This window comes from Cotesia glomerata, unplaced genomic scaffold, assembly GCF_020080835.1.
Source record: "Cotesia glomerata isolate CgM1 unplaced genomic scaffold, MPM_Cglom_v2.3 scaffold_16, whole genome shotgun sequence".
Classification (NCBI taxonomy): Eukaryota; Metazoa; Arthropoda; class Insecta; order Hymenoptera; family Braconidae; genus Cotesia; species Cotesia glomerata.
In genome coordinates, this window is record NW_025401997.1 from 33,401 (window position 1) to 45,657 (window position 12,257).

At 30.2% G+C, this 12,257-nt stretch overlaps 1 protein-coding gene across 1 annotated transcript; it reads right to left on the reverse strand.

The window, feature by feature from the left end:
• Positions 1 to 1,902: 1,902 nt before the first annotated feature.
• On the reverse strand, positions 1,903 to 6,413 carry LOC123273907. Its single transcript, XM_044741391.1, has 6 exons — positions 6,153 to 6,413; positions 5,631 to 5,814; positions 3,859 to 3,986; positions 3,485 to 3,707; positions 3,050 to 3,162; positions 1,903 to 2,025 (listed from the first exon to the last, which is right to left on the reverse strand). Exons 1-6 carry the CDS (start codon positions 6,339 to 6,341, stop codon positions 2,005 to 2,007), a joined length of 858 nt encoding a protein of 285 aa, XP_044597326.1. The 5' UTR covers positions 6,342 to 6,413; the 3' UTR covers positions 1,903 to 2,004.
• Positions 6,414 to 12,257: the final 5,844 nt, after the last annotated feature.

Below are 12,257 nucleotides of genomic sequence, written 5' to 3' on the forward strand. Positions count from 1 at the left end.
TTGCTCAGGAAGTAAGATACAGTCAACTTATTAGTCGACTAATACTTATAATATATTTGACCAATCGCATTACGAATAAATTGACTTCACATATATTTCATCTCAACTCCATGTTGAGTTTTTTCTTGAGATGATCTACATTAATTTTAAAAATTTTTATTATTTTCAAAAAAATGTTTTTTTCATTCTTAATCATTTATTCATTTCATTTATTGAATTTGATGATTTTTTGTAAAAAACAAATCTTTTTATTCTTAAGAAGATACTAAAGTCATAAGGGCGTATAAAAAAATATTCATTTTAAAATTTTAATTTTTTTGGTAGTAAGAAAAATTTGATTTTTATTTTTTTTTTTCAAGTCCAAAAAAAATTTCATTTAGACAAAATATTTTTTTTTACCTTTTCGCAATGAAGAGCTCAAAACTTTTAAATAGAAAATTTTTCGAGCATTTTGAGCTCATACACAACGAGAAGTTTTAAAAACAGCCTGCAAGGTCAACCTTTACAGATTTATTAATTTTTGCATGTATTAGGAAGAAATACGTCAATTCCAACAAGATAATTTTGTTTTATCCGCGTTTCTAATGCCTAAAACGTTTTAATCACGCTTACAACGCCTGAGACGCTTGAAATACGTTTTAAACGCCTGAGACGCCTGAGATACGTTTTAAACGCCTGAGACGCCTGAGATACGCTTTAAACGCCTGAGACGCTTGAGATACGTTTTAAACGCCTGAGACGCTTGAAATACGCTTTAAATTTTGACTCGGGGCTTTTCTTGTAATATCTTTGAAATTTTGAATCCACCCGTGTGAAAAAAAAATATATAGTCAAAATATATTGAATATTATATTTTTCTCATATGTTTATATACTGTTAAATATATTATATTCTTTATCTAATAATATACATATTTTCGCCGATTTAATATATTTTAATATAATTTCTGTTATATAATTTTTGCATACAATATATTATATTATTTTACATTTAATAATACATATTGGAAAATACAAGAAAATATATTGATGTATTATTATAATTTTGTATTAGATTACATTAAATAGATCCAAATATATTTCTTTTGAATGTATAAAAATATATATAGCGTAAAGTATATATCAAAGTAATATATGATAATCTATATAATTGAAAATTATATGGAATTTATGAGTATCCCTTTAAATTTGATTCATTATTAAAGTTTAAAATTATTGCCATAATGATTTTAGACAAAAAAATCAAATTTCCAATCTGTTTCATGAGGGGGAAAGTGTGTGCTGTGGGTTAAAGTACGCATTTCAGCCTGAAATCTTTATTTTTCTTTATAATTAACATTCCAGCAATTTTTTTGCAGATTTAAATTGCGTTAAATCTACATTAAAAAAAAAGTTAACTTCATTTAAGAAATAAATTTTTGCCCCAAGAAAATCATTTTGAAGAGTATCATTATCTTGAATCTTGACGTAAAATTCTCGAATCCAGTAAAATTTACTTAAATCAGGAAAAGTTTCTCTGTTCAAGAATTTATCTATATTAATCACGACGGTAGAATTCTTCGCAATAAGTTTCTTGGAGTAAGAATTTATCCCTTGAACCAAGTAAATATTTTTCTGTGTGTATTCAGGTATTCTCTACATGACAAAGAGGTATTTCTACCAAGTTTTAAGTCTATAGGTCTAATAGTTTCAGAGATATCGTGATGAATCACTAATGTATAGGTGCACAGCAAAAATATATTTCGATTTAAGTACGAAATTCTTGTCTGAAGAATAATAAAAAAAAAAAGATCAATTTAAGAAAATGGTGGACTAAGAAATTCAATTTATCTACGCAAGGAATATTTATGATTACTTTAAACTATAAGACCCTTGTGTAATTTATTTTTTATATTATTTTTATTTTCGTCAACATTAGAAATTCCAAGAAAAAAAACATTTTATTATATTTAATATTTTTGTGAACACAAACAATCAAACGGAAACCGAAAATTTTTCCAAAATGTTAATTGGCTCCTTCTTGATTCTGAAACATACAAAAAAAATTATATTTTGTAGGAATTTGCACACTTACTGAAAAAATTAAAGGATTTTGAAAAATCAATAAAATTTTATGAAAAATAAATTGAAAAAATGGTAGAAGTAATGTTTTGAGCACAAATAAATAATATATAATCATAATAAATAATACACTGATAAAAAATTTAACTTGGCTCAAGAGCAAGAATCTTGAACCGAGAACACTATTGTGAAGAAAAAGAATTTCTTGAGTCAAGATATAATTTTTGATTCAAGAAAATTTTCTTGGATTAAGAATTTTTCTTATTGACTCAAGAAGTTTATTTTCTTCAAAATGGTATTCTTGGTTCAAGATTCTTGCTCTTGAGTCAAGTTAATTTTTTTTTATCAGTGAACTAGTACTAGAAATTGTTTCAATCAGAAATTAAGGAGTTCGTGAAAAGAAAAATCAGGAAAACGGTTGACCCTAAAGGTCATCCCTGCAACTTCCCGCTAATTTCATACTTAAGCGCTCAAAATTGCACGTTACGTTTTTGAGCTTTTCGATCACTCAAGGATCATGCAGAGATCACTTAAAAATCACTCAGGCATCACTTTATGATCACTTGGTGATCTCTCAGTGATCGTTGGGTGATTTTCATCTGATCTTCGAGTAATCCCTGAGTAATTTCTGAGTGGTCTCTGAGTGATATCTAAGTAATCATTAGGTGATTTTTGAGAGATGACTGTATGATCTCTACCCAGTAAAAATTGAGACTAATTAAAAATTAAAAACAAAAAAATTGATTCGGGAAAAATTCTTGGAATTTTAAACTCACTTTCTTCCCGAACAGATTTAAAAGAGTATCCAAAGAAATAAACGATACGATCAAGTTTTTTTGGGGTATTTAAGCCGGAAAATCTATTGACCGAGAACTCGCAGGGAAAAAAATAATCGGCAGGATGTAATTTTACCGGAAGAAGTTAGCTGAGATCCATTGGAAAGTTTTAAAGTTAATCTTCAGGATCTTAATGTCAATAGGGTATTTTACCTGAATGTCAGCAGCAGCCTGGGTTTTCTTTCGCATATCAGTCATCATGTTGTTGATAGCCATTCCAAATAATGACTGCTTGAATTCGGCAGGAAACTTTTGTTTTACAGCTTCTAGAAAATGTATTATTGAAAATTACGGTAAAGCTAGACTTTTGTAGTTCCTGATTGAGCAACCCTGAATACAAATATTGATTGAAAAAGATTAAAATGATGAAATTTGAATACTTTTCAATCAGGGAAAATGATGAGAAAATAATTTCACATGTCAAGTGCTCGTACGGAATAGGTTTTCGAAAAGATTTAAAGGATCGTAAAGAATTTTGAATGACTGAAAATCAAATTATTCTAAATATTTTGAATAAACAAAGATACTAACTGGTAGTTACTTCACAATCTATGACATGAATTTACAGAATTTTTATTAATTAGTCACCTTTAATTGCAGCCAAAATGTTTTTGTCTAAGCCTGGACGTTGGGGTGCATTTTTGTCGATCTTGCTCGCCCCTCCTTTAAGATTGCTTCGCAACAAGACATCTTCTTCATACAAAGCCTTCACCAGACTTACACCCATACTTTGAAACGTGTCCCTACTATCTGCTGTATCCCATTGGTTGCGTCGAACAAACACATTCGAACCAGGATGACCGATTTCTACCTGAAAAATAGAAAAAATTATTTTTTTACCTTCTCGCTATAGAAATTGATCATTTTGAGAGCTCTGAGTATTTATTTCCAGTCTAATTTTCAATTATAGAGATTCTATTCGATTCTCACGTGTTAAACTCCTTGAAGCTTATAACACTTACTTGAGCATTGAGTTCCGGCTGAAGATTTTGATTTCCGAGTTGGCGTTGAAGTATCTGAGTCTGTGATTCTTTAATCGTTCGAATTTCAGAAACCAAGTCCTTCAACACTTGCTTGATGGATTGATTATCTAGAATAAATCGAATAATGATTACTCAATCATACTTCATAATACGGAAGAAAAATTTGGAGACATTGATCTGGGAGTGCGTGAGAGTTTATGGCTAAATTTAAAGGTCGATTTCAGAAACGTGAGAATTTTCTTAGGTTTTTAAAAAAATTAATAAAAATATTTTAGAATTTTTTCGTACAGAAGTTGATTGAGGATCATTTAAAGTTTATTTAGACCATAAGCCGTTCTAAATGTAAGAAAATTGCACAAAACTCTTGAAAATTCTGAAAAAATGCAGTTTTTATGATAAAAAAATTTTGTTGCTTTAATTCAAGTACAATTTCTGTGTATTTTCATATTTTGAAATCGTACTTTAATTAGAGCAACGAAATTTTTAACTTCCCGCTTTTTATTTGAAAATCGGAGATTTTTTAAAAAAAAAAGATAGGGAAGTTATTGATTTCACCCCGATTTTCGAAAATCGAGTTCTCACCGGATCTTCACGTTTTGAGGTCCTAAGAAGCTATTCTGACTAGTTTCAGCGTGACGTCCCGCCGTGTGTGTGTGTGTGTGTGTAAACAAAATTTTTGTCGTACGATATCTCAAGAACGAATCAACCGATTGAGACCCGCGACACGGCGTTCGAAAGGGTTTACCGAGACTTAGATCTGAATATTTTTTGGAGTCAATCGGTCGAGCGATTTCAAAGATATTCAAGAAATAAAAATTCAAAAAAAAATTGTTTTTCCGTTTTCTTTAAATAACTTCGAAATTTCGCAACCAATCGATTGTTAACCTTGCATGTATTTTTTTGTGCATAAAAAACTGCGTTGAATGCAGCCAACTGGATCAAAATCGAACGACGCGTTTAGAAGATATCGCAGTTTAAAGTTGTACCAAACAATGTTTTCTTCAAATAAGTATCAAGTTTTAAAGCTCAAAAAGCTCAAAATTTGTAATTAAATTCCGAGCTCAAAGAGCTCGGAAAATCAATATTTTGAGCCCGAAGAGCTCAAAAAAACAGGAAAGTTCTTCTTTTGAGCTCAGAGAGCTCAATAACTTTGAGGGATATTTTTGAGCGCTTTGAGCTCGAGAATTGCGGGAAGTTGTAGGGATGATCTGCAGGGTCAACCAGTTTCCAGATTTTTTTATAATAAAAACTGCATTTTTTCGGAATTTTTAACAGTTTTGTGCAATTTTCTTACATTTAAAACGGCTTATGGTGTAAATAAACTTTATATTATCATTCAGCGGATCACAAATCATGAAATTCATGCTTGGTTTAGTTCAACAAAATTTTTTATATCACTAGAACTGCCGATTTTCGTCGATTTTTCGGTTTTTCAAAGTTTTTCGATGTTTTGAGGTTGTATAGGTCAAACTGACCTCGAATTCGGATTCAGCGTGTAATCTTTGATGCGAATTTTGGGACTTTAGGGTCAAGTTCGGCAAGTGTGTGCAGTGGGTAAGAGTACACTAACCCATTTATTTCAGTCCCAAATACATAAGATTGCACACTCTTACCCATTGCGTACACTTCTCCCACATGACTTAGAGCACAAAAAACAGGAAGTTCTAGAGATAGCCTGCAGGACCAACCACTTTCCAAATTTCTTAAGGTTAAAAATGGGATAAATACTGATATTTTAGTAAAAAAAATACCCTGATGGATCTGTTCATTCGAAATGAAATCTTCATGAGCAATTGGAGGTTCTTCTTCAATCTCATGAGTCTCTGGATCTTCAATAGCATCGCTATTTTCACCGTTATCCCTTGGTTGATTCTGGATCTCATCTTGTTCACCAGCGGTGAAATTTTTTTTCTTCTTCCTCTTTTCTGATAATTCCTTAGAATTAGATTTGAAAAAATGTTAATTCACTTCCACAATAGGTACAAGAATCTTAGAAAGACATCAAGCAAGTTTTACATGTAAGAAAAATTTTTGACTAATTATAAATATTTAAAGTTCGAAAAATTTTTGAGTGCTTAATAAAGACTAAATACTAAAGGTATTATTTTAGAGAATTTTCTAAATTAATACCTACGCAAAGGAGAAAATTAGGTTAAATATTTGAAAAAAATTAAATTATTTCGAACCGAAATCAGATTTATCCATCAAAGCGATTGATTAATTTTCTTAGGCCAATTTAAGAAGAAATAAATTTAAAAATTATCAATAGTTACTGAAATTCTGGATTGCTCAGCACCAAAATCATTAAAGTCATCTTCCAAAGTTCTTTTGACCGAACTTTTAAAATTTTTCCGAATCTCTTCAAGGGTACGTTCCGGACGTAAGGGTGAAACAAGCCCTTCCAGTAATGCCAACTGTTTTTCCAACGATTTCAAGCTTCCTGTAGGTATAATAAAATACATTATTATTGTGTTTTCAAAATATCATGCTCTAAAAAAAGAGAAACTTACACAAGAGTAATAATAAACACGTATCATTGTAATTAAAATATGAAAATTTACTTACGAGAAATTTGAACCACACGTGCGTCATAATATTTCCAGCCTTTATTCGACTTCTTATTTTTTTTACACTCACGCCACTCAATCACGTAAGACTCATTTTCATTCGTCGGATCAAACGTAAGTGGATCAAAATCAAGAATCCAATCAACGGGTACACCTGGAGTGTACGTTTCATCATAATCACCTCCGATCCATTGGACAAGGGCCAACATTGGTTTTTTGGGAACAGACATCACAAATTACAATGATGAACTTTTTTGGTAAAGCCCGAATTTAAAGAAGAAAATGTGTAAATAGGAGCAATTTTAGCACTAGTCAATGACAGTTTGAAAATTTTTAGGTTTATTAATATTGAGCGTCAATTTGTTTTCAACAAGCTGACGTTAGCTCTATGTTCAAAAAATTGAAAATATAAGAAATTTTTAGAATAAAAAGATAATGACGTGAGGAATTAATTGAAAATATGGTTAAAATAATAAAAAAATGTTCCCGAGGTCCTTATAAACAGTACAATTTTTATAACAGCACGAAGAAAATTCCTGCAAGGACCAAATATGATTGGCGGAAGAAACATTTAACTCAGCAGTAAGTTTATTCTATCAAATATATGTATCAACACAGAAGGCGTAAAGAAATAATTTTTAAATCAGTCAGCCAAATCATAAATGCATATTTTACAATATAATTACAGACTCAAGCAGCTGTCTAAAAAAAAATCAACCTTTGCAGAAAGCAATTCAAATGTTATCATGGACAATTCTATTTTCTGCGTTGATAAGTCAAGTTCCATTCCTGATTGCTCACTACCAGTTGACACTGCAGTACTTGAAGTAAGAAATTAAGAAATGGTTCAGAATATTTGGGTCTTTTTACGCCAAATCAACTCCTTTTCAAGCCAACTCTTTTCGATTCGCCTGAAACTTTTTTTTATCTCTTTGTACCTTTTCAAAAAAATTTCAGAATGTTTTTAATTTTTTTATTAACCAAGAAAAAATATGAATTTTTGAAAAAAAAAATCCTTTTTGTTTTTAACCATCCATAACTTTGTTATGAGTTAATTTATGGAACTATTTTTTTTCCAATATATTTGTTTTTCAAAGTTCTTTTTCTAAAAGAATATCAAAAAGCCATGCAAATATATAGTTAATGTTTTTCTTGAGATTTTCGGAAAAATAACAAAATTTTTGGATGATTAAAATTTTCAATTTCGTTCTTTTTTTCTTTATGAGAAATATTTGAGAGGAGCATTTTACTACATTCTATTTTTTTCACCACTTGCAAAAAAATTTTATTTTTATTTTAACTCATTTCTCTTAATTAATGCCACTCTAAAACTTCCAGAAAATTTGCAAAAAAAAAAATCAAAGTTTTTTTGTGTAGAAAAGAGAAAAGAAATTAAAAATGTCAATTATCCTAGAATTTCCATACTATTTTGATAATTTAAGAAAAAAAATATCGAAGATAAATTCGCATGACTATTAAACATGTTTTTCTGAAACGTACATTGAAAAAGAAACATTGATAAAAAGTCTTTTGTAAGTTGAATTTTGGAAAATATAGAGGAGAAAGATATTCGAATACACAAAGGATATATTTTTTTTTTAATTCATATCTTTAAATCATTCACAAATCTCTTTCAATATCAATCTATGATAACTAAGAAATCCTACAAAGATCACTCAATAATTCTTCACAAGCCACTCAATGATCCCTTCAAGGGATTGAGTGATTGCTGTAATATCACTGAGTTATCGCTGAGATATCACTGAGTGATTTTCATGGGATCACTGGTTGATCTCTCAGCGATCATTTAGTAATCACTGAGTACCTCCTGAATTAGTATATATTTACCTTGCTAGGGCGCAAATAAATTTTTAATTTATCGTAATCATTAAAGCCCTTGTCTTTCTTATTTTAAGGATTGTCAACGATCAGATTGTAGCGGTCATGATAATATCAACCCGAATGAAATTGTTACTTCCACCCATGAGATCCCGAACATAGCAGAGTCCTCCACTCATCATGCTCTATCTACCAACGAAAGAGTGATTCCAAAAAGTCAACTAATCAACAATTTGTTAGTTATGGCCGTTAAGTGGCGGCGCAATACTACTCATACCGTTGCTCAAGATATCTTGAATTTGGTGAATATTTCATGTAATTCGAGCACACCGAAAACATCAAAATATTATTGGAAAATTCTTATTGATCGGTACTCCCAAAAAGTCTCTACTCACTTTATTTGTGAACAATGTTACAAATATCATGGCACCGATACAGATCTTCTCGTGAAATGTCGCTACTGTAATTCAAAAATTAACCAAAAATCCAACAACGGTTCATTTCTGTATTTACCCTTGACTGACCAGCTACGAGAAATTTTTGAAATGACTAATGCCCATAACTTATACTCAAAAAATCGTCTAAAGCAATGTAAATACGCTATAGAAGATATTTATGACGGTAAAGCTTACCAGAAACTTATGGTTGAAGATGATTTGATTTCTATTAATTTCAACGTTGATGGAGCACCGGTTTTCGAAAGCTCGAACACTTCTGCGTATCCTATACTGTGCACGATAAACGAATTGAGTCCTCGGGATAGAAGAAATCATATTATGATGTTTAGCGTTTGGTTTGGAACCGGAAAGCCAAAAAACATGAACGCCTATCTAACCCCGTTTGTGAATGAAGCTAAAAAACTGTTGAAGGATGGATTTACATACTCATTTAATGGTCAAACATACCAGAAAAGAGTTGTCACTTTGATGGGGATATGTGATTCTATTGCTCGGCCACTCGTACAATGCACTACGCAATTCAATGGCAAGTATGGGTGCGGCTTATGCCTACATCCTGGAGAATCAATTAGAAAGGGTCAAGGATTCGCTAGAGTTTACCCTGCTATCAACGGGAAATTTTTTAGTGAAGGCTTACGAAGTCATGAGGAGCCGTTGATTCATATCGAGGAAAAAAATAAAGAAAAGAAGAAAGGAATCAAGAGAAAGTCAATTTTATGTGACATACCAAATTATGACATCATAAAAAATCTAGACGTAGATTGGATGCATTGTGTTGCACTGGGTGTTTCTCGTCAGTTTGCAAATCTCTGGTTTGATTCGACAAATTCTGATGAAGCATTTTATTTTGGAGACAAAATCGGTCAAGTAGATTCCTATATTCTGTCTCTTTCTCCAACGAGTGATTTCTCCCGGATACCACGAGGATTAAAAGATCGGGTTCACATGAAAGCTCACGAATGGGTTACTTTTCTTTTAGCATACAGCTTACCTATATTAAATATATGTTTTCCTTCCAAGTTCGTAAAGCATTGGGCATTATTGGTTGAGGGTATTTCAATTTTGACTAAAAAATCAATAATGAAGTCCGAAATAGTTAATGCCGATAAATGCTTGAAAGAATTTATTGTTGGAGTTGAATCATTGTATGGCAAAAAGTATTCACAGATTCGGTAGAATCTGGCGCCAAGGTCCGTTCAAAAATTCCGTTGTAAACGGTGCGCGAGACTACCGACTGTGTTTACTGTAAGCATCACGTTTTTTTGAGGTTGCAAGTTTTATTAAATTCTACGGTTCCTTTTTTTTCTTAGATTTCTATTATAACAGTAGTTTATACCTTATTTTCCCGATATTACTTAATTATATCCAATTATAACCATTTATCTGCTTAAAATCAATAAATTTAATCAGCATAAACTATAGCAACGCAAAAATTTCGATCCTGACTTTTTTTCGATGGGCAAAGGTATCTGCCACAGACTACATAATTCGAGAATGCATAGTAATCCTTCATTAGATGGGAAACTACAGTTAAAAAAAAATGTTTCACAGCTTGCATCTACACCCGCCAGGGTGCGCTGGAATAATTTTTACATAAACTGTAGCTTCAAGTAAACTCCAATCTCGACAGGATTCATCACGTATGTTTTAATGAAACTTAGGTGATTTGTTTACAATTACCTTCTTATTTTTTATTTACTTTGATTTACCGTAAACTTTCAGCGAGAAAGTATTATATTAAATTTAAACTGGACGTGGCTAAAGGTACGGCAAATGTGAACGATACAGCTCCGTATGTATACGGAGCAATCTAAAACATTCCCGGGAAATTCAAATTTTACTCGAAAAACGTCGTATGTATACGGAGCTGTAAACATGCGGAGTCGTACGCATACTTACTTGTACATATACTGCTAAATGATAATAATAATATTTATTGTTATTATTGTCATGATTGTTATTAAATTATTGGGCATTGAATTATTTAAATTAACAGTGAAAGCTATTAAAAGTTACCGTAGTTCTGTCTCAATTTCTCATAAAACACTAATAAGAGCAAGAAAGACAACCTGGGTAACTTTTAAGAGCTTTTACTATAAGTTAAATTTACAATTATCTTAATTACAAAAATGTTTCAATTTTCTTAATTTTCTTTCAAAATATATGTGAAATGCAAAGTTTCTAATTAATAATTTAGTTCATCAATATATACTATTCTTCATATCATACTTATATCTTTTCGTGAAATAAGTTTATATTTTAATATTACTGATAAGTATTTTTATTACAGAAATAAAAATTAAAAATTATCTCTTAATTTTTTTTAATACCAAAATTGTTAGGGACAAATTTTTTTACGGAAAAATCATTTACTTTTATAAATCAGAATTATTCCGGTTCAGGCAGCGTTGAATATAACTGTTTGAATTTTACCTATTATATTTTTTTTTATTCAGAAATCTGCATAGAAACACTTTTTAACTAAAAACCTCATTTCCAATGTTTCATATTTTCAGACTACACGTAAAAATCAGTGTGATAATTTTAGTCGCTTTCAGATGTCACTACCTATGTTCATATTTTCAGATTACACTTAAAAATCTGTCTGATAATTATAGTCGCTTTCAGATGTCACTACCTACGTTGTTAAATCATTGACTCGACAGTCTCTGCATTGGTTAAACCAGGGCTGTACTTTTTATTTATAATTATGCGTTCATTCATGAATTATAATAATTTTTTTTTTTATTTTCACTATAATGTTATTTTTTTTTTATCTTTCATTGATTGATGTCACGTTTTCTATTAATGACCATAATTATTCTATGTTTAATAACTAAAGGACCGTTAGGTATTCGCATAATTTTATTTATTACAATTGATGAAATATTTTTTATTATCCGTTATAATATTTAGCCAGGAAATTAGTGTTTGCTTTTAGTAAATTATTATATATATAAATAATAAAATATGGTGTAACACTGCAAATAAAATAAAACACTGTAAGCAACATTTGTTTAACAAATTCATTATCTAACGATGACACAAAAGTTATCCGATTTTTAAAATTTTTTTTTAATCGTGTAATTAGTACTACAAAATACTACAAAATATTTTTTTAAAATAGCACTGTAATTTTTAAAATTTTCTATAAATGAAATTTTTTTTGTTATTTTTTATGTAATATTTTTTTAGTAAAAAAATTTATAAAATTTTTTAGATGTTGGTTAACTTAATAATTGTCATTATCTATCGTGTATTCTCAAATTGTCATGATCTATCGTGTATTCTCAATTTAAATAACGCGGTAATCATATAAATTGACTCCAGACCAATCACATTGCTCTTCAAGTCACGTGATTTTATAATATTTAGGATCATTTTTATTTATATGTTAATTTATTTAAGAATTGTTTATATTAAAACTATCTTTGGTCATCGTTTTTCTTTGAGTCTTATGCGTATTAAATTATTTATTTTATTAACTACATTATTTGTGATAAATTATTTTCAT

Bases quoted from the DNA above. Each gene is read 5' to 3' on its own strand.
- LOC123273907 (XM_044741391.1), bottom strand. From the start codon at position 6,341: ATGTATTTTATTATACCTACAGGAAGCTTGAAATCGTTGGAAAAACAG. The intron at 5,815-6,152 runs GTAACTATTGAT...TCTAATTCTAAG, and splicing joins CTGAGCAATCCAGAATTTCA to GAATTATCAGAAAAGAGGAA. The intron at 3,987-5,630 runs GTATTTTTTTTA...GATTTATTCTAG, and splicing joins GAATGAACAGATCCATCAGG to ATAATCAATCCATCAAGCAA.